Below are 27,284 nucleotides of genomic sequence, written 5' to 3'. Positions count from 1 at the left end.
AAGGACGAAAATGACAATAATTCATATAAGAATCAAAAAAACAACAAAATCGGGCAAAAGAAAATTTTTCTAAATCAGTTTCTTTCAATAAAAAACTTATGAAACTTTAACAAAACTCCGGGTGTGTGTCTGTGTCTGGTGAATTTTTGATTAAAACATTCAATGGGTAGAGAATCCAGTAATTGTAAGTAAGAATAGCAATACTTCAAAAAATTACTCAAGTAAAAATACTCTTAATTTTTTCCAAAAGGTTACTGAAGTAAATGTAATTGAGTAAATGTAACTTGTTACTACCCTTCTCTGCTCATAACATAATGTCAAAACTTGGTGACAGTTTTAAGAAATATGTTAAAAAACACATATTTAATAAAAGTTACATGCTGCAGTTTTAAGGAGTAATGAGCTCATTCTGTCTGTATGAAATATTCCTTATTAATGGATCTATTGGAATCGATGACATAATGAACAGCCGGTTCCATTCCTCCTTCCATATTGGGAGCGGAGATCATCCATAGATTATTTTTCCTCCATTGTTTTTGCTCTCTCGGTGGAATGGCGCTCCATGCCGCTGCTTCTGCTGCTGTGGACGTCCTACAATCCTCCGTCTGCTGCATCCTTTCCCTGCTCTCTCCCCCGCGAACAAACGGGAATGGTTTCTTCCGAGCCAGCCCGTCACTGTCACCGCGGCGGAGAAGGCAGCCGAAAGGCGAGCGCGGAGAGGGGGTTGGAGTGGAGAAGGAAGGCTTCATCCACTGCCTGCCATTGCAGTGCGGCGGCTGCTGCTGCTCTGGAGACCCTATCCTCCTCTGTGAGACCTCCACAAGCACGCCGCGGACACCATTGCAGTTCCGAAGGTGAATGGGGTTTTTTTGTGTTTTTTTTTAAAATGGGTTTCACGATACCTTTCTGGGCGAATTGGAGCTATTCCCTTTCCTTCCGTCCGGGTACAGCAAGCGGGCGATAACGGTCCAGAGCAAGCCGAGGTAACTTAGCCACCTCGCGGCTAACTAACTGCATCCGCGCGCTAGCGACCGTTATCCCTCAGTGAAATCACCACCACCAGCAACAACAACAACCCTCCCTCGGCTGTTTTTAGCTTCGAGTTTCCACGAGGGGGTCATGTTAAGACATAACCTCCCCCTCATCCCTGCTGTCATCGCTCAGACTGGCTGTTAAAATAAAAGCGCGTCCAGGTACCGTTAGCGACTGGGAGCTAGCCTAGCCTTCTAGAACAAAATGTCGGCCAGTTAGGGGCTTGATTTATCCCAAAGAAGGGTTGTATAAAAGAGGGGGCAAGAAAATGTATTAGGAGTCAGTGAGAGTGGGAACACGGAGTCAGTCAGCTGTTGGAAACGGGGCTTGCTTCGTGTTTCAGCGATGAACGGAAGGTGATGTGGTTGCTCACCTTGTTCCGTTATTCAAAACTACTGTGGTTGTTTTGGTTTAGCTAACTATCTTTAATGTGGCATAACTTTCTGGGACATTTCATATCTAATGTTGTCACGTCAGCTTCATGCGGGCTACTGTCTCTGTTTGGCTTACCAAGGACAGCTCATTTCCGATATGATGGAAACATTAGGCAGCTGTTATCACCTGTTGAATGCTAATATCGCTAATCTTATTGATATGATATTTTGTCACTTTATTACAGTGTTTATAATTTAGTCATAACTGGTAATTGTGACTAGGACTGCTGTCTGCAAACTCCTCAAATGAAAATATTAGTAAAATGTTATTAACATTTACACATTTAATTTATTGTTTTGCCGTTATCAAAGCTATTTTAATTGTTAAACTTTCTTGTGTGCACACTAACATTTAGTCTAATAGTTCTAGCAAATAATTTACAATGATACAGGAGGACAAGTGTATAGCTGAGTCATAAATTATTCATGTGCCTGCTATGTTTAGATAGAAAATAATTTTTATTCAACCAAGAATTTTGGTTTGTGAAATCAGGCCAGCATGTCTCGGAAGATAATAAAACCAAGTAAAAGGACTATCATTTTTGAGGAAAAAGTTTTATTTACAAAGTCATGTTAAAATGTATACATACTCCACTCAGTAATCATTAGAATGAGAAGGACATGAGTTTGATTCAAGCTTCCTCTCTTCAGACTATTTTGGTGTCCTTGGTCAAGACTTCTCATTTGGATTTAAAATTATTTCCATTTAAACCAGAAGTTTGTTTGTGACAGGAAATGAGACAAGCAGCTCTCAAGAGTTGAAACTATTTTAAAACTGCATCAGTTTTGATCAGTTTTTTATTAAGGTTTTAAGGAGGAATTGCACATAAGAAACCATTTATACACTTCCAAATGAACATCTTTATTGGCATTGGAGAAACCAAACCTTTTTGTGCTGACCAACGTTTTGCCTGTTTGTGCTTGTATTTTCCAGATTTATTTATGGTGATATCTATTTATTTGAGGTTGGAAGGCCTCTTTGCCATCACTTTAATCTTTCTCAGTTTCAAGCCAAAGCTCTGTCTGGGCCATCAAAAATAATTATTACCTCCTGTTGAAAGAAATATTGGTGAAGTTCATACAATATTTTAGATTTAAAACTGCCAGGAGGTATGAACAACTTTGAGCTCAACTGTAGCTTGATTTAGAAACTCTCCTATTTAGCTGTGGGTGGTTTGTGCTAGCACTAAAATGTAACACTCTATAGAAGGAGAAATTGTAGATATCAAAACTTTAGACTTAACAACAAAGTGAATTGGTGCATAACCAATAAATGGCAACAGTTTAGAAGGTTTCTTAAGTTACAGCTCCAAACGATTGGAATTTTAATTTGTGCATTATTGCAATGCCAAAGAGCTGTTTGCATGCAGAATATTTTCAGTCTTATGTATTACCTGTCTTCATGGCTGTAATTTATTTGACCAGTTGAAAGGTCTTCTGTGCATCCTGCACGTTTTAGTTTTCTCCCTGGTGGCAGTAACAACCTTTTCAGCATGATGATTTTCTTCTTTGGCCTTCTAAAGAGCCACCATCCACCATCATCCAGGGCCGTTAAACCAAGGAGAGAACGAAAACATGCAGGATACCGGCCCCCCGAGGACCGATTTTGGGGACCCCTGTTCTAGAGCAAATATCTCAGTTCCCTTGAAATAAGACAACTTAAAAGTAACTTTTGCAAGATATATGAACTTGTTTCAAGTCAATAATTTCTTTATTTTGATGGAAAAGTTCTAGTTCCACTGGCAGATTATTTCACTTATAACAAGACAATTTTCCCATGTTATAGGTGAAATAATCTACCAATGAAACAGGTACTTTTTCATCAATATTAGGGAATTATTTGCTTAAAACAAGTTCCAATATCTTACTAAAAAGTTATTTATGAGGTAGTTTTGTCTTATTTCAAGTGTACTAAGATATTTGCACTAGAAACGTAAAAAATACTTGATAAGATTTTGTATTTTTGCAGTGATGCAGACCTCTGTTAGATTTGATACACAAAAAGTCAGTACATTACATTGAATCTTGCAGGCAGTGTGATCGGTTGAAGTTTGATGATTCACCATTCTCTCCTTCTCAGCATTAGCCCCCCTTCAGGGCCGTGACTAAAATGTCTCATCACTAGCATCATGTTTGTAATGCTGCATGAAGCAGCAGCTGGGCATGGTTAATAGATGTGTCAAATGAAGTGAGTGGGGCACACTGCAGATGATATTTGTGGCTGTAATTAGATGTTCTAATTTCTGATTAAGATCCCTCCACCCTCAGCCCTTCAGAAATCATTCTGTTCGCAACGCTGGTTTAGGGAATAATTCAGGTAAACGCATCACCTGAGAGGAAGAAAATGTATGGCTGCTGAAGGGCACTCAGACATGTTGGCCTGTAAATCATGTTGCCCCAAGCAGCTGTCATCTGAGTCATCATGGTTTTTTGAAGGGCAAAAGGATCTGATATTTTGCCTAGTTCAGATAAATTTGACTGACTGCAGCTTTGGAGTTGTGTGTATTTATAGAAGCTGTCTCGAATGAATGGCTTATCCATTTGCTTGTGACAACAGATGTCCTAATGAGATGGAAACACTGCGTTAGTGGAGAGTATTGATGCATGGGATCTAAACTTTGCTCTTTTTATGACTTGTTTATGCAGCATGGCTTAGTTGTTATTGTTTAGCAGAACATGGTACAAACTATCGGTTTGAATTAGGGATGCACGATATTATCGGCGCGGTATCGGCTGATATTAGCTGTAAAATTTAATATCAGACATCAAATATTCACCGATATAAAAGGCGTCGTTTTTATATGACAAACCAGTGACAATGATGCCCGCAGCACAGCTCAACGTCATAAGAAACTGTTAAGTATTAATGCACGACTGATGTGCTTTTCACTTGATGCTTGTGAACAGGTTGAGTTTGGTTTTGTGGAGATCTACAAATCTGCACTGTGAGTGTTGTCATCGTCTTAGAGAGAGTAGATGTCATGAATAAATTTGACATTGAACATAATGCAAGTTGAATGTGTTACATCATTTTCAGCCTCCTTTTTAGCATTTGCATTTGGTAGCAGGGTAAACTGGTATAGCAGGGTATTTTAATTCCACAGAGAAAGTTATATAGTTTAAATTAGTAGGTATGGGGAAAAATCTTTTTGGTATTGATATCGGTTATTGAGTTTTTTAGTATATCGGCATATCGGATATCGACCAAAAATTCAATATCTTGCATCCCTAATTTGAATTATTAACTGATGTTATTGTCTAGATAGAGGATGCAAGAAAACAACTCCAGATAATGTTGGACAGCTCTTGATGCCAATTTCTGTTTTTTGCTAAAGTCCAACCTGTCGATTAAAATTTTTGGGAGACATTTACATCACATATACTTACGTTAGCGCACAAATTGAGAGCATTTTATTATTCCTTCATTTCCTTTTGATGCTTAAAAAGTGTACCAATTGGTATTGCTTCTGTTTTAAATTAAAGAAATTAGATTATGTCATATATAAGTGTTTTGGAAAATTCTGTGCATGTTATAAAGCTGTGCTGTTTTTACTCAATTATCAAAGACAATCTCATATTGACCAATGTGTTTTATGTTTTAAAACCCTTTTTTAAAATTTATAAAGGTAGGTCAGACCTTATGGAAAAAAGGAAGTTTGTGTTGAACAGTAAAAGTGTTGGTGCATCTCAGCAAAAGGTTTCCATGCATCCTTAGAAAATCTTGCCTACAATTAAGACCTTAAAATGTCTTAAATTCAATTAAAAATGTAAGTTGGCCTGAAATACATTAATGACAGGTCTTAAATTTTGTGGCGAGAGACTATTTTATGTTGTATATTCTATGTAGTTTATATTTCTAATAGGATACTGCCAACTAGCTGCTAAATACCTTTGCTAGCTAGCTTTTTGCGTATATTGTGGGTAAGTGAAAATTTATTGCTAGTTCGTCTCCTGTACATGATTTTTTGCTACATTCATTCTGTGCAAAAAATCTTGACACTAACATTTACAAAATATGCAGTCTCCTTTTGTACATTTCGGTTGTTATACAGCCGTTAAATCCAATTCATAATGGTCTTAAATTTAAGTTGGTGAAACCTGCAGAACCCCTGCAAGATAAAGTCAAATGTTTCTGTAATTAAAATGAGTGGAAAATTGTAAAGAGAGGATAAAATGGTGTCTGGGTTGATGGTTTTTTTTGTGGATACTTTAACCAGCAGATGGGTTTTATGCCTTTTGTGTGCAGAAAATATTGGGAATCGTCCAGTAGTTGGCTACTACTACACATTTCAATCTTCAGTGCTATTTAGGGTGTGTACTTCTGTCATTAATAAATAAGTGTGCACAATTTGACTTCTGCTCATTTACTAAATTTATGCCTCATTGGCTCAATTGGGGGAAAAAAACTCTTTTTACAAGTAGTTTTGCCTGCTAAGCTTTTGTTGTTGTCAGTAGTTTTAAAATGGCTGCTCTCTGGAAGGAAATATTAATATTTTCAATTGACAATGGTTTTGGTGAAAATAAGGATTGGTATAGTGTTTTTCTTTACCTTTCATATGTAATTTGCATTTTCGAAAAAGTGATTGATCTGTACTTGCCTTTAAAGGATTACCAAGCGAAGACTTTCCCTCTCTATGTTCTGCACAGTAGATATCTGTGTGTACAAATTGCCATTCTGGCTACAGCTCCTGCAAATATAGAGGCTTTGCATGTATAAATCAAGTACATCATAAATCTTTGTGTGCATGGGGTGTGAAATTATCAGGGTGCGGGCTTTCATCAGTCACATTTCAACATGAACCACCTTTTTATAATGGACCAGAAACATCCTTTATCATTTCTGTTGTTCTTTGGCTCAGTTGTCCTCATTTCCATCACTGTGATGAAGAGGAGGAGGCGGGGAGCAGGTTGGTGCCTCAGCTTATCTCCACATTCCTGCTCTCTTGTGTGGGGCACTGATAACTTCCTCTGCGCTGATTGGGTTCAGGAGCTGATTTCCTGCTTCATGCGCTCAGTTCTCACCGAGGCTCTGCTTAGGATCCCTGACTCCAGACGAGGAGTCTGGAAATAGACATTGGTCACTTTGAGCTGTGAATATTAGACCTTGAGTTTAATTTCTGAAAAACACAATTTGACAGAGTTTTGTGGGCTTTATTTGCCGTGGTTTGCAGTAAAATGGACTTTCGGTTTGGCTTCAAATAGCCAGACTGAGTAAGCATTCGTATAATGGATATAAACCGGGGAACTTCAGCCTTTTTAGAAGTTTTATAAGAAACTCCAGCTTTTAGGAACAACACCTGCTCTTTGTAGCTGCTCCATGAATACTTCATCCAAAAGTTGTCTTTAAACAAAATCACAGATTCGTTTCATAAAAGATAACCAGTTTTATGTGATATGTTATGAAATTTTAAATAGTCAGTTATTAAGCTTCCAAGTTGTACTTTGCCAATTATTATTATTTTTTTGTAATCATAATTTGTAATCAGTGTAAAAATATCCCAACTGTATATGATTGTTTTTTTTATTCCTGCCCAATGGATCCCAATGTTTAACACACAGTAAATACAAAATGTTGTGTTTTCCCTAGTAGAATAAAGGTTTATGTTTTAAAGAACCTGTTTAGCATTTAATAATCCAGCTCAGATTTCAAACTTTCTGATTCTTTTGGATCTTTGAAAAAGAGATTTTTATTGTTGAAATAATCATCAACTAATTTAGTATTAGATAAAGTATTGAGACATTTAAAAAAGGCAATTCGCTAAAAGTACAACAAAAGTCAGAGCAGTAATTAAGCCAAAACTGTACAAAATATATAAACATTTTGTATTTAATATAAAAACCCCTAATTTTCTGTAAATTTGTTCTACCCAGAACTGCTCTAGTGGCATAGTTTTAGCTTCACCTGGTTGGTAAATTGAAAAAAATAGTCAATAAGTCAAACTTTCACTGTATTGACGTAAAGTCAAACAGAAAGGACTGAGTTTTTCCACATGTTGTTAAACATGCAGATGTTTCCTTTGCTACAAATGATCAAGATATGTTCCTGCATTTTAGGCAATAAAATGTTTACTTTCTTACTTAAAGGTGAATTATTTGTGTATTTCAATGTATTTCTAATATTGTATATAAAAAAATGTAGGTGGTTAAATGAAATATTTACAGAATGTGCCTATTTTTTTTTATACCAAAAATAGTCATCAGGATAATTGAATAGTAAAGTAATAATTAGTTGCAGCTCTACATGCTTGCCCTCTCTCCCACTCAGAAACCATTTCATAACTACACAATAACCCAACTCTCTTCCTTGGAAGTACAGATGTGGGGTATGCAAATGATGCCATTTCAGCAGTCTTTAGGAACAGTCTCATAAATGTCAGTATTTTATAAGGAGCGATCAGTCAATGACGGGCAGCGCTTGAGCTTTAAGTGGACGAGGTTTAGCCGAGTGTGTTTCAAAATAAGCCACCCTGAGTTTTATGTGGGTAGCCTTCGGTTCATGTCACCCTCTGCGATTAAGTGCACAGTAATTGTTGCCTGTTTGAACTCTATACCATAATACCAGTATGGTGAAATCGCTCTAGCTTCATCTACTTTTTCAGCAATGCCTGTGCAGACTGCTGAACTCTTTTATTATAATGCTGTTGTCATGTGTTTTCAGAAGACGTACTAGAGTTCACGAATGATTGCATGTGCTGCAAAAGCTCAAATTTGCCTTGGGATGAATTCTTCTGTCTGTTCAATCATGCAGTATGCTCTTACAAAGAAAGCATGCAAGCATTAGTATTGTAAACCAACTCCTGTTCAAATGCAGAGGAAAACAGATAATCCTGAAGTGTTGTGCCACAATGCCCTCTAAACGCCAAATGTAAGTAAATCTCAAACGGCTGAAGCCTTGTAAGTTGTCCTTGTGATGCCAAATCCTGCTGAGCTGGACCGTAAAGAACCTCCATCTTTCCGCGCTGCAGCTTTCCGGTTAACAGATCCAAAATGCGTTGTGTAATCCTGAAAGTGTTCTCTTACCCATGCAACGTTGAGTGACATGTTTATAAAAATCAGTTGATAAAAAAAACAGATTTTTATAAACTCAGCCAGTGTCAGAGGTTATGCACACCAGAGCAACAAGGTTGGACAAAGACGTGTATCGTATGCACTGCATGTTAGTGTAACTGTTAAACAAGATTCATTATATTTGACTTGATTTAGATTTTTGGTTACACTTTACAATAAGATGGCTTCTATAGTTTGTAGATATTTTATCATTTCATCTATAAACACCTTTATAAGTGGGCCTGTCGCAATAAGAACTAAATCAATTAATTAGATGATAAATTTAAACATTTTTTTTCTCTTTCTACCTAAAACCTGAAGACAAAAGTCTTCAGTTTGGTGTTTTGGTTTCAACTAGACCTTTTTTTGAAGTACAATTTTGTTTACAGAGACTTTATAATTCGTTTTATTTGTTATTTCTGTTGCTTTGTTTATTTATTTGGATATTTAAAATGGATTCCAGTTCCAATGTTAAAACTGTCACTTGAGGAATTTTGGTGGTTTTTTAAAAAATATCTTGAATGCATATATTTTGTACAGTTTTGTCTTAATTACTGCTCCAAATATGTTCTTTACTTTAGAAAATGACCCTTTTGAGTTTGCATACTGTAGTTAGCAATTAATCAATTAGTAAATTAGATTTTTTCAATATTTTCAATATTCCATTAATTGTTTCAGTCCAAGAAAATACACAAAGTAAATGAACATTAGGTGTAAAAAATGCCCTTAGGGAACATTAAGAACAAACGTCATCAATGAGCTAAGTTATTGAGAAGTCTAAAACAGCATTAGGTTATAAAACAAAACCTTAAATGCCTCACAGCGGTCTGCTCAATCCATCATCATCAGCAGGAACAAGGAAGCCTGTCAGAGTAATGGAAAGATGGATGGAGCTAAAAATAAGGATGAAACTGGAAGAAAACCTGCTGCAAAAGAATTGAGACTGGTTCAATACCAGCAGGACAAAAACCGTAAATACAGCCAGAGCTGCAGGAAAAGCTTCACTTCATTTGTGTTAAAAGGATTCAGTTACAGTTGAGAATCTGTTGTAAGACGTTGAAGCTCTCCATCCCACATATCTGACAAAACTATTAGTGTTCGGACAAAAATTTTAATCAGCAGCTGTAGAAACCCCAGAAACGTTTTAGTGAGTTTTTGTTGTTGTTGTTTGTTTGTTTGTTGTTTTTTTTAGATGGAAAAATTTTATGTTCAACACAAAGTATCATTTTTTTAATGTTCATCAAGTTTTACTGAAAGTCAGACCTGGATGCATCAAAATCTGCATTTCATTAATTTTATAAAACTAACAAAATCTAAATACATCAAAAGTTGTCAAATAAATAGTGAACCAAATCTTTTTCTTCTTTCTAAGAATAGACAAGAACAATTTTATTTAAAAAAAATATTATATTGTGGCCACAGTACACTTTCAACATAACAGTTTTGGCCCAGGAGACAAAAGGTTGCTAATTGCACTTTTTAGATTTCTACTTCTATAAAAACATGACATTTTCCTTCATATAGGCCTATCACATAAAATCCTAACTAAATGTGTTGAAGTTTAGTGTTTAGGTGACAAATTGTGAAAGCTTTGAAAGGAAGCTTTCACAATTTGAAAAGCTTTTCTCACATTGACTTTCCACATTGCTCTGCAATTTAATTACACTTTCCTCTTGCAAACTAAATCAGCTTTTTATCTAACTTTAGTAGTACGTCAAATAATGTTATGTTTATCTTTTAACTCATTAAACTCATCTTCATCAATAACGTGGATATGTCTTTCAGATTTAGCTCCAGTTTCATCAATCCAACTAGTTGATTTGTCTTCTGAATCAGTTGCTGCAGTACTTTTTCAAGAGGTTGATCTTTCTAACTAAATCTTGATGACTTGTAGTATTTTTCTTTTTTTTTTGCAACAGTTGGTAAGAGCAGGTACCAACTTTTATTTCTTTTGAAAATTAAAAGATCTGTGACTAAACACAATCTGCCAGTGATACTAAAATAAGTTTAAAATCGTTTCAGACAACTCCTCCTTAGCATTGTTCTGGTCTGTTTTGCTGTGTTTAGTGGGGAGGGTTTCTTTATAGAGCCATTTATCCACTTTATTTGCAATATTTAATGTGTCAGGCATTTAAGGTCAGATTAAGTGATGGTTTTTCTTTTATTTAACTTCAGTCGAAAAGTGGTTTATTTATGAATAGCTTCTGATTACTGACCATAAAGCTGTGCATCTTTTGCAAAGTGTCTCTTACAATATTCCCTTAATTCATGCATGTGTTGCAGCACAAATAGGGAGGAAGAGGATAGTGATAACTACACATTTTGAGCCACATGGTGGATCGGTTCGGCCTGGCAGCGTGAGGGTTAAGTCCGATACAGCAGTTTACACTGCGGATGGATTTTCGCTAGTACAGAGGAGTCCCAGGCTGTAGCGGAACTGCAGATCCCTCACAGATTGTTGCCAAGCTGGAGGGGATTTTCGATCCCTTGAGCGTGGAAGAGCAGAGTTTGAGGGAGCAAAGTGTTTGCGGGAGAGATGCCGGGTAAGGACGCAGACCCGTGCGGGACACAACAACTGTCGGGGAGTAGCTGTTGGGCGTGTTTCATAACCTCTCACCTGTGCTCGTAAATCCATCCAGTGGCTTTTTAAAAAAAAATTTTTTTTTTTTTTTTTTTGAGCTAAGAAAAGGAGAGAAGGAAGGTGGGGGTCAGTCCCTCCCAGCACTGATTGGTGCGGTCATGCACTGCTGCTGATGTGCGTCTGCTGGAATCTCCTGCTGGATTTACAAAAGGAGTAGCTAGATGCTGAGGACACTTTTGTCTGTTGTTTGTAATGACCCGAACGTAAGTACCCCCTCGCCTTCCGCATGCAACGCCTTAGCATGAAGTCGAAGATGACGACTCACCTACGTCATTGTAGCTTTCATTGTTTTTAGTGATTCATAGTGTACTTTTACGTCAGCCTGATTTTCTTGTCTTGACCTTGACAGACATTGCTGCGTTCTCGTGTAGAACCGCAGTACAGTGTCTTTCCATGATGTTTTATGTGCAGAGTGTCACTTTTCTCTCAGGGGACCCACCACCCCACTGTGACTAGTGGGAAGGTATGAGCCCTCATTAGCATTTGGCTACGTTCTCAGAAGCAGGAGAGTTTCAGCAGTTGTCAGCACTTTGCAGCACATCGATTTCACTTTCTGAAGTGATCAATCATCTTATTTTCTTTTATTGCCTCACTGCCAGCAGCCGTGCTGGAGCGTAGTCCTGTTGTCATCTGTCTCTGGTCGCAGTGGAAGTTGAACAGGGTTGAGGGGAAAAGTTTTGACTGAGCAATTTGTTTATTACCACTGTAGTCATTTGTATCATGCCCATTGCTGGATAAGACATAAATTTTGATCGTCATATGAATATTTTTCTGTAATATTAACCATTTTTCAGTATGAACATCATCTGCACTGGGACTATATATATTTTCTGAGCAGCTCTTGCCTCCTTTTGTCTCGTCAAAGTCTTGCAGAGAAATTCAACAAATGGCGGCCCAGCGATACAGTGAATGTATTTCCTTTGCCATATTGCATCATTTGTTTCAGTCAGGCCGTTTGCTATTCCATACAACAAGATCTTATTAAATGTTCTGCAGTGTTCTTGCTGCAAGTTTGCCTTAAATCACTCTGTTGCTGCATCACAATGGCAGAATTAATAAGAGCTATTTTTAGCCGGTCCGTTCCCAGAGCGCTGTGAATTGAATAAGACTCAGCCTTACCTCTAAACCATACTACAGCAAAAAAAATAAAAGTAATCTTTGGCAGAGCATTCAGCAGCCCACCAAATTGCCTCCTACACCCTCGGTAGATGAAATGTTATTTAGTTTTTTTCCCTAAGTGAGTTGAGGGAGACTGCGCTCTGTAATTTTAATGAGACTTTTAACCGAATGCAGGATTAAAAAGCATCTTTTTATCTGCTGTGCTGGACTGATGTTGTGATGACAAAGCAGTGATCTTTACGGTTGTGTGCATTAGCATTCACCTGTATGAGACAAAGTCTTACAGATGATTTGACAGTGTGAGAAGTTATAGTTTTCAGGAGAATATAATTAACCATCATCTGGTTTTGAGCTGTTCTTAAAGTTTCTGTCATCATAACAGCTCTAGTAATTGGAGGGATTTTCTTATGTCTGCACTCTTACAGAGTTTATACGCAGTAAAAGGATACAGCTTCAAGTCAATGTTGATTTCTCTTGAAGAAATGTAATTAGCAGCATTCAGGATGCATGTTTATTGCTTTCCTCCCATGAGAGGTCATTAGATATGCTTTGTATATGCATATTTATGCTAAGGACATGCTGCTGTGTGAAAACAGTTGTTTTAAAGTTTCATTATCATTTAAAGAGACACAAATGTGACATTTAAGCCAGTTTTAACACATTATTTTAGTGATTAGTCCAACTAGAGTGGCTAGCTTTGCTAATACAAAGCTTTGAGCTGCTTTTGTTTATGTTTGACCTTATTATCTCCTCAAAATGTGTCTCTCTGTGTCTTGCAGCCTGAACGTTATGCAGATCTGTTTCCTTTAATTTATGCACCTCTCTTATTCTGAAAGTGACAGACTTTGACTCAGTAACTCTCAGTACTTCTACACCAAAGAGTGTCTAAAATCAAGCCCTTAAAATGTCTTATATCCATTAGAAAAATGTAAGTAATTTCAGGTTTTAAATGTTGTTGTGTCAGGACTATTTTATCCCGTATTCTATGTAGTTTAGTTTTTTTGTGGAGCTACCAGCACTAACTTGCTCCTAACATACCCTTCCTAGGCAGCTAGCTAGCTAACTTTTTGTATCTATTATTGGAAAATGTAAATCTACTGCCAGTTGACAGGACAACGTTCGTTTTTGCCACTGGATTTTATATATAGTCATTCTGTGCGAAAAAGCTGATCTATATAAGAAGAATTAAATTTTCTTTTTATATTTCTTAAATTTGATTCATAATGTTCTTTAAAAGTCTTAGATTTGAGTTGGTGAAGCATGCAGAAACCATGTATGGGGTTCACTGCACTTTGGTAGAGGTGCAAAATAAACTCTATGAATTTCTCTTGCATTATCTTTGACATAAATGCATGGTGGGTAGCTGTTTTCAACTACCTGATGTATGTCAGTAATATATTTGCCAATACTATTGGTAAGAGCACTAGAGAAAGTAATTCATATGTTTGCAGCTGCTTCTCTTGCAACAGCAAAACCGAGTTTATTCTTGGTTGCGTAGTTTGTTTTCTTCTGTTTTTTGATGGCTTGTTTTGTTGGATGGGGCTTGGAAGATTTGAAGCCAACAGCCTTTCATGCAGACAATAAAGTGTCTGCTACAAGATATGCTGATGCTGTTTGGTATGTTTGATTTCTAACCCAATAAAAATGGCAATGAAAGTAGGGGAAACTACCACCATGCATTGTTCAGGATAACAGTTGGTTACCATGGAGACTGAAATGGTAGACCAGGGGTGCCCAAAGTCTGTCCTCGAGGGTCGGCATCCTGCACGTTTTAGTTCTCTCCCTGGTGGTATTAACAACCTTTTCAGCATGTCAATGTTCTTCTTTGGCCTTCTAATGAGCCATCATTGGATCCAGAGAGAGAACTAAAACATGCAGGAGGCCGACCCTCAAGGACCGACTTTGGGCACCACTGTGGTAGACGGACATTATCTATGTTGTTTTAGAAAACTCCCAGCTTATGCGTCAAGAGATGTGATTCTGCTTCCCTCCCAAATGTTCTTTGGTTTCCTGCATAGAAAAGGAAGAAGTTACTTTATCAAAAAAATCTCTCATATGTAAGAAACACAATTTAATGTCACTGCATGCTTATGAAATTACAATAAATTACGTTAGTTTAATGTTTTCCTTGACTTCAGTAAATATGTAAACAAAACCATGTTATTGCATGTTGCTTGTTTTCTTTATATCTTTTGCTGTTATTTTATTAAGCATCTATGTTAATTGTTTTGCCATAGGAAAAGGCTTTTGCCTTTGTCAGCCATGATCACTATCACAATTAATTTTTAAAATTTTTGGTTTTTGTCATTTGACCCAACACCGTCCCTCTTGACCAGTTCGTTCCTCCATCCTGGAGCATGTTGTCCATCTGTGTTGTAATGCTGGCAACTGAGAGTTCGGTGGTTGTAATCCCCCAAAGCATGACCCAACCAACATGGTGGCTGCCAGTTCTGGCTCTGGCATGTGGCATGAAGCATTTTCTTGGCTCGGGTTGTTTGTATCTAAAGGATGCACACTGCCATTTTCACCAAAATTCACTTGAGATAGTGGACGATCTCTTCCTGATAATTGCTTGGATAGGAATCCAAGCAATGCTACTTAAATGTTAGGTATAAAATAAAAATGAAAAGTATTGTTTGACTCTAAATGTGGCTGGGTTGTTTCAAGACCTCCCACGTTTGAAAGGAGCCTTCAGACGTGTCCTGAAAATGTCAGGCTACTCGAGCAATGCCACATTGGTCCCCTGTGTTACCAGAGCAACAAGTTGAGCAATTACATCCCTGTACTGAAAAATGTGTGTAGGAGAAAGGTAAACACAACACAAGGGGATCTACACAGCAGGAACAAATATGTTGCTTTTTTATTATTATTCTCTACCTTTTTATTTGAATAGAATTGGTCAGACATGGTTCACATTCTATTATAAAATAAATAAATCAGCACTGCATGGAGTTAAAAAGTTGCATTATGTTTTGCTTTTGTTGAGTTCAGTAACAGTAAACAACATGATTCAGCTGTAAATAAATGTAATTGATCATGTCACATGGCAAAATAAAAGCTGTCAGTTTTTTGATTGCTTTTATTTATATATGTATAATACCTTATTTTATCAAATAACACCTGATAATTATGTGTTATTGGAAGATTAATGCCTGAACACCAACTATAAAGTCTTAAAAGTGCAAACATTAAAAAATATATAAATAAATAAGCAACGTTTAGCCTGGTGGGGGCACAAGTAAAGCCTGGTGGCCCGCCAGGCTTATAATACACTGGGGGAAACCCTGATGTTAAAAATATGTAAATAGACTTGTTGCAATTATTAAAGCAGTTAATAAAGTAAAACAAGCTCAACAATTTCCATTTACATGATGTATTGTTTTTCTATTTTCTCTCTTTCTACCAAAAATTGGATGTTAAAAGTCTTCAGTCTGGTGCTTTTGTTTCAACTATCCTTTTTTTAAGGATAGTTTTGTTTACTGAGACTTCATAAATAATTTTAGTTGTTGTTTTGTTATGTATCTTGGATATTTAAAATGTCTTTTTTTTTAAATGCTAGAGGAAACCTTTGTGCATGATCTCTTTAGCCTTTGCACAACACCAAAAAGATCCAGGTGTAAATCCCAATGGTTTAAAACCTTCCCCAAAAAACCTTGTTGGTATTCAGGAATTGTTTTTCCGTGTTTCCTAATTGCTCTCCATTCTGTTTAAAAGGTCAAAAGGAGTCGTCCCGTTCAAATTTTTGTTCCTCCCTCCCCCTTCGCTTTGTGTTTGTAACACCATTAGTTGCTATCCGGGTTTGCGGTTGATGCTGCCAAGCTGGGAACGTCTGACGCCACTTTTGGCAATTTACTAAGCTGCCTGTGTTCCCAGACGCCAGCTGATGTTTGGCATTTGGCCAACAGGTCGTAACGGATGCAGAGATGATGTGTTGAAGGAGGCTCTGTTGGTCAAACCAAAAAACAGCTCAGAATCGCAGACGTAAACTTTCCTATTCCTACATGCACACTGCAAAAACACAAAACCTTACCAAGTATTTTTGGACTAGTTTCTACTGCAAATGTCTTAGTTTCGTCTTATTTCAAATGTACTAACTTATAGATAATCTTTCAGCAAGATATAGGAGCTTGTTTTAAGTCAATGATTTCTTAATATTGATGAAAAAGTACCAGTTCCATTGGCAGATTCAGCTGTAAATACAGGGTTTCCTCTGCATGAAATTGATCGTGTCACATGGCAAAATAAAAGACAAGACATTTTTCCTATGCTATAGGTTAATTTATCTGCCAATGGAACTAGAACTTTTTCCATCAATAATAAGGAATTTTTTACTTAAAACAAAAAAAGTTACTTGTATGTTAGTTGTTTTTTTTTTCCAAGTGTACTAAGATATTTGCACCTTTCTAGAAAGTAGACCAAAAATAAGTCAAATTTAGTGTTTTTGCAGTGTAGTCATTTGTATAACTCTAATTGGCCTTATAGTTATCATAGGCTTTGTTTTTAAAACATGGACAGAAACAGTAAGAAGAGGTTTATAAAGTTAGAATAAAATATTTAAAATTTTTCCTGTTTTATCTCCTCTGACAGGTTGATCAGCAGGACAGATTCTGTTTGTGTTTCTTTGTATAAAGTCAAAGAAAATCATAGTGCATATAAAAGAATAATCTTTTAATTTATTTTATTTGGGACTCAAAAAGGAGCTGCACAGTGTATTGGATTGCTGCTGTCAATGTGTGCTGCATGTCAATGCCAAAACACTGCTTTAGATGCAAAATCTGGTGGGCTGTTATATTTCATGCACAAAGCATTCACGTTGCTTGCCAATAAAATATATTTTGGGCGTCTACTGACCTTTCTGTGCTTCATAAATCCTCACAAATTGATCACTGTTCTTGAGCTTCCTCACACATTGTTGCACAAAGTGAAATCTTGGGTTTTTCTGTGTAGAGAATTGTTCTAAAAGTTGTAATCTAACACATTAAGTTTACAGGATTTATCAGATTAGATGTAGTAGTGCGAGTAGAAATCTACCTCAAAGGGATAGGCCTAATAATGTTTTATATGCAGCTGTTTAATGTTTCACAAAAATTTAGTGGATGTGAAATTACATCAATGTGTCTTTTTAGTTTTTGTGGCTTTTATTTTCAAGGCTGCTCCGTTATCTGGTGGTTTCCTTTTGTTTATTTATATATATTTTCATAATTCTTGCCATTGTAATGCATTGTAAGGGCTGATCTTTGTGCTATAGATCTTATATAAAGAACAAAGCTGAACAGCAGGGTTTTTTTTAATAAAAACCAAACTGAGTTGCTGTTTGTGAAATTTAACATTTTAAATTGTCTATTAGATGCCAAGAAAAAGGGGGAACTGACTCCAGCTTTTACTTTATTAAGAGGAGTGCCTTGTCGCTAAGGTTTTTGTTTTCACCAGGTCTTAACATGATGTTTCTTCACCCAGAAATTAATGTTAAAGTTTATTAAAAGTGCAATTTTAAAACAAGAAAATACAGCTTGTCTTTGAAGCGTTGCATCTGAGCCTGAAGTAGAGATAAAAGTGCGTAAGACATGTTTGGACTTGTACTTCAGAATTGAGCTAGAATATTATTATGGTTTAATTTTAATATTTGCATGAAGATATGTGTTTTTTATTTCTAGTTAAAACTTTTCAGACATTTTAAAATCAGTTTACATCAGGGAACATGGTTGACCTTTTTTGTGAGCTCCATGCTTTTTGAATTTGCTTTCTGTATTTATTTCAGGTCAGCTCTGGCTTTAATGATTGGTCAAATAGTGCCTATTTGTTTTAAAAGCAGTTAAATGTATTTTTTTATGTAAGGAAAGTATTGAATTCCTATATTTTTTATTCAGACCAAAGTGTTAAAAGACGCATTTTTCCCCTAGCTTCTGCGACCATGTTAACAATTAGGCTAAAACCGTTTGCCAGCTTTTAGCTCGTTGGACGTGAACTGCATCTGATCCTTTAGAGCTGAAAACTTTCCTTCTTCTTCTGTCTTTCAGAGTGCAGCGATGGAGGAGACAGTCATTTGGGAACAGCACACAGTTACACTACACAGGGTAAGGCATTCGCTTTTCTCCTTTTCTTCTTCTCTTCCTTCCTGTTTCCTGGGTCAAAATTAATAAGGATATTTTACAGATACAATTCAAGTGAAATATGATGTTGCTGAAATGTAGATTTATTTCTGTAACTCAATTCTCCAAGCAAGAATTGAGTTTTCTGGGATTCTATTTGCAAAATGCCAGAAAACTTATATATTGTAGCTTTCTTTATATATTTAAGCATTTAATTTGTTTTGTTTGTATTTCCTTCCAATTCATGTAAATCACTTTGAACTGCTTTGTTGCTGAAAATGTGCTACATAAATAATATGACCTTACCTTAAAACTTTCATTAAAAGTGCATTAAAAGTGTCATTATTTCCTGAATGACACTTCATAAACATTTATTGAAGACTCCTTCATGTTAATGAAGTTAATATCAGTGTCATGTCAATCTCATGCACACCTTTTCAAATAAAGCGTTTTGTGTGATTTTGCTAATGATTCTGACTTTAACTGTATCATTTACATGTACAACCATTTTAAAGTGATAGGCAACATATTTGATTCCATATAATCTCAAAAACGTCACTGTAATTAATTCTGTAAAATCTAAAAACGGTGTGTGGGGGTGTGTGTGTGTATAGGCCTGTCGCGATAAACTATAAATCAATTAATCGCACAATAAATTAAAACTGTTGACGTAATTTTAATTATCGGCTTTCTCGTTTCTTCCGGCCTTTTTCTCTTTCTGTTGATGATACTGAATGAAAAAAGGCTCAACTCCGGTGCTCTCCACTGACCCTCCTTCCTCATTTCCTTAGTGTAAAGCCCAGCGCAGACTACACGATCTTAGAGCTGTCGCCCCATTTTCAAAACCTGACAGACCACACATTAGCCGACAGAAATCCTAGGTATAACGGTTCGATCGGGTTCGTTCCTGCCGTGTGGTGTCCAACAATGGGCACAAAATAATGGTTACAAGTCCAGTGGACTAATTTTAAAACCAGGCATTAATCAATGCTTTACTACAATCTACCTGCAATGCATGTGGCTAGTGTCAGTCCTGACTGAATGAAAATCATTATAACCTATAGTTAACGAAGAACAGCTGAAAAGTTACCGGGTTTATCAACTGCGGTAGCAATTTCGCTCCAACTCCTCCCTTTGTCATTTCTATATTTTTTGCATGTTGAATAAACATTAATGTTGTTTCCACATATCATCTCCAATATCTGCTGGACTTCTGGTTGCCTCCTGTCAGCTGTTTGGGATTCCCCTCTGTAATTTCCCCTCAGAAGGAGGAGAATCTGCGCTTTCTGATTGGCTACCTGTCACATTCAACAGGTTGCTAAGCTCCCAGTCGGGGAAAAAACCCTGATGTAACACTCCACACACTAAGATTGTCATAAGGGGAAAATCAGGGCAAAAAATCGTGTACTGTGAACTATTGCATCAGGTAGTCGATGTGCCCATCTTCTCTATTTAAATCTAATTATTACTGAAGGGCGACATAGAATACAGACTTCATAATCTGCACTCTTTTGATTGAATGCAGTATTTATTTCCACTTTGGCTTTATGCTGTTTAGTTTTTATTCAAGTACATTTTTTTGTTAATGGAGACTGAGAATCCATTTTATTTTTGTTTTGTTTATTTTGTCTATCAGTTCCAGTGTTAAGTGTTCTTTTGAAAATAAAATGCAAAGAAAATAAATCTTGGGCAGGAAATCGCATGCATTATTACGTCATTTCCATTTAACACTGAAGACCTTTTCAGTGTGAAAAGGTCTTCAAACAATTGTATTGTTTATTGCAATAGTTTTTGAGACAGTTAATTGCTCAGCAAAATTTGTTATTATGACAGGCCTATGTGTGTATATTTCTTCCTGTGCAGGCACCAGGGTTTGGCTTTGGGATAGCCATATCAGGAGGTCGGGATAACCCTCATTTTCAGAGTGGCGAGACCTCGATCGTCATCTCAGATGTGCTGAAAGGCGGCCCGGCAGAAGGCCTGCTGCAGTAAGATTTTGTTCTTGGAAGCTGGACCAAATCTCTAATTTTAGCTTTGAGTTACTCTCCATAAATAATTACTACATTTGAAATGCTCCAGAAAGACTCCAGTGTGCCTGTTCCGGTTGTTTTTCTAAACTTTTTTCGCCTGCAGGGAAAATGACAGAGTGGTTATGGTCAATGCTGTCTCCATGGACAATGTAGAACATGCGTACGCTGTCCAGCAGCTTCGCAAAAGTGGAAAAATTGCCAAAATTGTGAGTATGTGGTAGCGAGCGTTTGATATCTAACGAATAGAAAAGCAAAACTTCAGGGGAGTAAACGATTGATTTTATCTGAAGCGACTGAATCTGATTTCCTTTGGTCAGACAATCAGACGAAAAAGAAAGGTGCACGTTCCCATGGGCCGGCTGGGGGAGAGGGAAACCATGTCCGAACATGACGAAGAGGAGGACAGCTACGACGAAGAGATATACGAAACGCGGAGCGGGCGCAGCGGTGCTTATAGCGGCGTGGGCGGGGCCATGGGCAGGCGCAGCGGTCGGAGCAGCGGGCGGAGGGACAGGGACCGTGAGCGCAGCGGCTCACGAGAGAGGAGCCTGTCGCCGCGCTCGGATCGCCGCTCGCACAACCTTCCCCCTCGCCCCGCCAAGGTCACGCTCGTCAAATCCCGCAAAAATGAAGGTGAGGCTCGCAAAGTCGGGGATAGAAACGAATAACGGGACGTTGTTTTATTCTTTCAACCGTTCCCCTGTTTTGGGAGCTGAATAAATCTTCCAAATCGGCTCTGGTCAACTTCTAGAGTAAATAAAAGTTGCCCGCCTTAGCAAAATCCGAGCAAACTCAAGTAAATAAGTAAAAGAGCAATTAATCTTCTTTAATCAGTCTGTTAATCCCAGCGGGAGCAGCAGCTGTTGGCGTAGAGAGGTCGGTGGGGCTGCTGTCACGTGAACTCTCTGTGCTAACATCGTCTTTGTTGCTGTCGTTCACTCTGTAAGCAGAATATGGCCTGCGCCTGGCCAGCCACATCTTTGTCAAGGACATCTCCCCCGAGAGCCTGGCGGCCAGGGATGGCAACATCCAGGAGGGGGACGTTGTACTAAAAGTAAGGAGAACCTGACAGATGATTACAACTTTTTGTTGTTTTTAACCAAAACAAATCAGGTTGTTTTTATCTGAAACTTAATGTAAACCCTCTTACTGTTCTTCATTTAGGTCTGTTTGCCTTTTAGAGACCATATGCTTTATAGCAGATGATGACTAGCTCTGGTTTTAGCTGTCAAGTTGTCAACATAACGCCCTACATCTTAAATGTACGCATGATATATAAAAGAAAAGGGGATACAATCCTAAGCTATTAATTGTCAACACTACCACAACAAAATAACAAGCTCAAGAAAAAGTTTTCATTAAAAAAAAGGGAGAGGGAGAAGGAGTAGATCAGTTATGCTAGCTTGACTTTGACAGCCATAGCATGTAAATGTGCTGCAGATTTTGGTGTGTCAGTTAAGAATAAAACAGGGGGACTCACACACCAATTCCGACAAATCTACAGTAGAGCAGGTGTTTAAATTAGCTAATCTAACACTGCGGTGGTTTATCAGCTATTAGCAACAGTAGCTAATCAACTACTAGTGATCACTGACTAATAATCGCAAAATAAACATCAAACCTTGAACCATAAAACTGTAACGAACTGAATGTTCTGTTCTTTGTGTAGGAAACGTTTGCATGTTTTTTGGTATTGAATCCTGATACATTAGTGGTGGCTTTGCTGTCAGTCAGTTGCTATAGAAATGAGTCTGCGTGTAACATGGCCGACACAGAGAGCAAAGAACAAAGACAAATACGAGTGGTTTTAAGTTGTTCTTCAACGGTTTTTCTTTATTTTTCCATTTGCTGTGGCATACTGCGATAAATTAATAATACCTACATCTCCAGGTTTTATTTTGTCAATGGAGTCGTTCTACCGCAGCAGTAAAAGACTCGTCTTTTTACTCTCCAGCGTTATGCGCATGTGCAAACCTTCTGGATGGAACCAATAACATGTATGTCTACACAAATAATGCTACTTCTCATCACCTTTTAAATCCTCTGACCAGTTTTCAACAAAGTTACATTAGCAAGTTGCCAAACGTCTCTTAAAAAGTCTTAAATTCATGTAGGTAAAATGAAGGCCTTAAAATTTCTTACTTTTTTTATTTAAATTTAATTTGATCATAAATAATTAAAATCACAGGTTTTAAATTTTGCCGTGTCAGGAATCTTTGTTCCTGAATGGGTAGGGAATTTTTTTCTTGCGGGACTTTTCTGTTTGGCAGAAGTTTGAGTCACATGCAGACATCTTCTTTGCTATCTGACTCAAGGTGATTGATGCTATCGCTAACCAGCTGCTAACATAGCCTTACTGCCTGACTAGCTAGCTTTTCTGCCTCTATCATGGGTAAGTACTAATTTATCACCAGTTTGGAAAATGCTTGTTTTCACTCAATGTTTTGCCAACCCATATGAGGCTGTGTGAGAAAAAAACAACTTCAAACTTGGCAAAAAACAAACAAACGATAACTTATTAAAAAAGATACATATAAAACACATCAAACCCCATGATTTGATGGGGGTGTACTTTCTTTTCACCATAACTATTTTAACGAAAGCTGACATCTCTTTCTTTGGATTGTCTCAGATTAACGGCACAGTGACAGAGAACCTCTCCTTGATAGACGCTAAGAAACTGATCGAAAGGTCAAAGGGCAAACTAAAAATGGTTGTTCAGAGAGACGACAGGGCGACCCTTCTCAATATCCCCGACCTCGATGACAGCATTCCTTCAGCTAACGCCTCCGACAGAGATGGTGAGTGAGGGATTAAGAGTTGTTTTTGTCTGAAATGATCGCAGATTAAGTCATACCTGCTGGCGTCCACTTCACTCTGCGTCCGGTGAACTCCTGACCTCTGTCTGACCAGACATTTCAGATATCCATTCTCTGGCATCCGACCATTCCAATCGATCGCATGACAGACATCGTAGCAGCCGCTCCCGCTCACCGGACCGGCGGTCCGAACCCTCAGACCACTCCAGACATTCGCCTCAACAAATCAGCAATGGCAGGTAAAAATTTATTCTACCAGATTTAACTGCTGAGGGTATTTTCATGCTTGCAATATCTGCTATAATACAATACTAATAGGTTTCCTATAAATTTTACTTGGATTTAACATTTAAGTAAATTATTAGTAATTTTTTCATCGAGGTTAAGAAATTATTGAGTTAAAGCAAACTGCTACATCATCCTGAAAAGCTACTTAAAAGTCAGTTTGGTTCAATAGAGTATTAAAGCAATGCTAAGAAAATTTAAAAATAAAATTAAAATACAAGAATAAAGTCATGATATTATAAAAAATAAAGTTCTAGGAGAATAAGTAATGACTTAAAGCTCCTGTATCTTGCTGAACTGTTGCCTGTAAGTTAGTATTTGTTTTATTTCAACTGTATTAAGATATTTGCACTGGAAACTAGACCAAAAATACCTGGTAAGATTTTGTGTTTTTGCAGGGAATTTTCAGCAAGAATTGGTATCTAAATATAAAAAAACACATGAAATATTTTAAAACTAGCAGTGAGGACCAAGAAAGCTTTGTTAAAGACACACTGGAGGACAAAATTTCCTCTGACACCTTAGATAAGCTGCTCTAAAAATAGAGCACTAAAAGAGTGGACAGGCAAAGCAATGACCTTCATGAATAAGATGCCGCTGCTGCTGCCCCCTCCTACTCTCGCTGTTCTTCTTTCACCTGTTCTCCGCTCGCACATGTCCGCTCACGAGAGAATTTCACAGCCTGCAGAGCTTTGCACTCCACAATTCATTATTCAGTGTCTTCCCCTTTTCCCAGAGATTAATAGTTTAAAAAGAAATTATTTTTATCATCCACAGTCAAAGAAGTCGCGATGATGAACGGATGTCGAAGTCTGCCTCAACGCCAGCGAAGCTAGTGGAGGACATTCCTCTTCCTAAACCGAAGGATTCGTCCACCGCAAGAGAGGAGAAGCAGCTCCCTCCCCTCCCAGGTCAGAGCTGGGCCTGTTGCAAAAATCAATTAATCAATCAATTAATTGCATGATAAATTAAAGCAAACGCAATGATTTCCATATGCACGACTTGTCATTTTTTATTTTTTTCTCTTTGTTTTCTACCAAAACCTGGATGATAAACGTCTCCGTTTGGTGTTTTGGTGTCAACTGCCGCTTTTTTTAAACAACAGTTTTGTTTAGAGAGGCTTTATGATTCATTTTATTTGTTGTTTCTGTTTTTTGTTTATTTATTTTGGATATTTTAAATGTCTTCGAGTTCCAGAGTTGAATATTCATTAAAACTTAAAGTTCATTGCTCTTTGACAATGTGTCCTTGCATTATTATTATGCCATTATTACTATTATGTTACTTCAAAATTGTCTCAAAACAACATTATCATTTATCGCAATAACTTCTGGGACAATTTATCGTTCAGCAAAATTTGCTTAATAGTAACCCAGAAAAACTAAATAATGTGTGACTGTGTGAAAATGATAAAATGCAAATCGTTCTGATTTTTCTCCCAAATCCATTGTGCCTCAGTGTATTTTATTCCTGGATTATTTTTCGCCCTTTTTTTAAAAGCCCAGCCACCATAAAAAGTTAGATCTAGACGCCTGCTGAGTCTGGCTGAGTTTGCCTGAAGCCAGGTGAAAATAAACCATATGAGCTGATCGAGTCTGACGTTCCTCTCCAGCCTGCAGCGCTCTGCTGTCTTTCGCTTTGACCTCCCAGCTAAGGACGCTGTGTGCTTTGTGTGTTTGTGTATCCACAAATGCCTGACTGATACTTTGAACAGTGGGGCCTCTATTTTTATTTTTTTTATTCCATCAGTGTATTTATTCCAGGCAGTACATATGCATTTTATTTATTTAGTGGATTAGTGTGCTGTCAGTTTTGTGTTTGTATGAGCTGTGTGGAATAATACAATGAATTTATGGTTTACTTTTGTTCATATTCAGAGCCGAAGCCTGTGTATGCTCAGCCTGGGCAGCCAGATGTTGACTTGCCTGTCAGTCCCTCTGATGCTCCTGTGCCAAGCGCTGCCCATGATGACAGCATTCTGCGGTAATATGAAAAATAAATTACATTAAAATATTCAGATTTCTTGGAATAAACCATTAAAAATGAACCACAAGGGGTGGGTTTACATCCACGCAACATGAATTATTATTACTCTGGGACTCTCTATTTTTAGCTTGTAATGATTTATTTTATTTCTAATGGTAAATTAAATAAATACTGTAAGGTAAGATAAGGTAATTTTATTTATATAACACATTTTCAGCAACAAGGCAGTTCAAAGTGCTTGTAGATATGGCTTAAGTAAAGAGAAACATTCCAGAGCTTGTATGGCTTTGCATAACAATAAAAACAGAATTGAAGCACATAAAAAAACTAGAACTGCAAGCAGTTATAATGGGTTCCTCATCCGACCCAGCAGGTCCCCCCTGCACATGTCTTTAGAGGTTCCTTAAATTTTTCCACATAATGTTCTTTCCTCATGATGCCATATATTTTATTTAGTGCACCATTCCCTCCTGCTGCAAAACAGCCCCACAACATGATACTGCCACCACCATTCTTTACAGTTAGGATGGTATAACATCCCTGTTTTTCCTCCCAATGCAACATTAGTCATTATGGCCAAACAGTTCCACTTTAGTTTCATCAAACCACAGAAGAAGTCACCAAAAATGAAGGCCTTTATTCCTGTGTTCATTTGCAAACGACAATCTAGCTTTCTTTAAGCTTTATTTGGAGTAATGGCTTCTTCCATGCTGAGCGGCCTTTCAGTCCCTGTCGGTACAGGACTCGTTCCACTGTCTCCCCAGCTTCAGCAGGCATCTTCTTCTGGGGTTAATTCACACGATTTGGACCAGAATCTGTCTCCTTCCAGAACGATGGGTGGAGATTTCCTTCATGTCTATATTTGCATATAATTGCTTGAACAGATTAACTTTGCACCTTAAACTTCTAGAAATTGTTCCAAATGATGAACCAGACTGCAACTCCACAATTCCTCTTTCGCTTCCTAACTAAACTAAAACTTTTCTGATAAGTGTGGTCAATTATGCAATAAGAAGAGTTTAGTTATGGAACATTTAAATCAACATTAGTGGGTTGCATTGTGTATAAATTTTAGCCTGTACATGTAATTTTGATTCTACGTATGTAAAAAAAAGATTGTTTTTTATGTAAAAAAAACAATCACCACACATTTAAACTCATGTACTTTTATTTTTATAAATCATTAAACCCTTAATAGTTTAACTGAATCATTAGAAGCTGTAAATTAATTTTAATATACTCACTGGATATTTTATTTTTTTCTGGTAGCTTTAATGTAAAGATGTACATTTATCAGCGTTTGTGAGTGTTTGTACCTCAGAATAAATTTTAAGGCATTCCTGCTTCTTATAACATGATTTAAGAATCTCTTGAGGCTTCTGTCTGTCACCTTACAGTCATTACTTTAGCATTTATGCAATATTGTAAATACCCCTGGAAATGTGTTTTAACTGCTGCGTTTCCCCTCAGGCCGAGCATGAAGCTGGTGAAGTTCAAGAAGGGGGAGAGCGTGGGTCTGCGTCTGGCTGGAGGGAACGACGTGGGCATCTTCGTCGCCGGAGTGCTGGAGGACAGCCCCGCTGCTAAGGAGGGCCTGGAGGAGGGCGACCAAATTCTCAGGGTGAAATCTCTCATTTCTAACCCCAGTTTGAATTAAAACAAACTGAAACACTTTAACTGGAGCTTATAAATTGGTTAAGTTCATGTTGGTTTGGGGGAAAACGAAGTGTTTATGCCTTAATGCAAAGGTGCCAAAACTTTCTGGCACAGGGGCCACAAATGTCAAGTTGAAAGAACGGTGG

The 27,284-nt window shown here is 37.5% G+C and overlaps 1 protein-coding gene across 8 annotated transcripts in view; it reads left to right on the top strand.

The window, feature by feature from the left end:
- Positions 1–27,284, top strand: part of tjp1b (tight junction protein 1b) — a 99,078-nt gene that overhangs the window by 45,461 nt on the left and 26,333 nt on the right. For 4 of the 8 annotated variants that reach the window (XM_028005197.1, XM_028005187.1, XM_028005170.1 and 1 more), the window contains exons 3-12: positions 18,291–18,347; positions 20,226–20,350; positions 20,496–20,598; positions 20,710–21,025; positions 21,340–21,446; positions 23,025–23,193; positions 23,306–23,450; positions 24,274–24,407; positions 25,374–25,479; positions 26,953–27,103. In XM_028005197.1, coding sequence (XP_027860998.1) covers positions 18,291–18,347; positions 20,226–20,350; positions 20,496–20,598; positions 20,710–21,025; positions 21,340–21,446; positions 23,025–23,193; positions 23,306–23,450; positions 24,274–24,407; positions 25,374–25,479; positions 26,953–27,103 — 1,413 coding nt within the window. Of the gene's footprint in view, positions 1–109; positions 855–18,290; positions 18,348–20,225; positions 20,351–20,495; positions 20,599–20,709; positions 21,026–21,339; positions 21,447–23,024; positions 23,194–23,305; positions 23,451–24,273; positions 24,408–25,373; positions 25,480–26,952; positions 27,104–27,284 lie in introns of those variants that run through there. The other 4 variants (XM_028005224.1, XM_028005233.1, XM_028005179.1 and 1 more) reach the window with 2 other exon arrangements.

This window comes from Xiphophorus couchianus, chromosome 2 (assembly GCF_001444195.1).
Source record: "Xiphophorus couchianus chromosome 2, X_couchianus-1.0, whole genome shotgun sequence".
NCBI lineage: Eukaryota > Metazoa > Chordata > Actinopteri > Cyprinodontiformes > Poeciliidae > Xiphophorus > Xiphophorus couchianus.
This window is presented reverse-complemented; position numbering and strand designations above follow the sequence as displayed.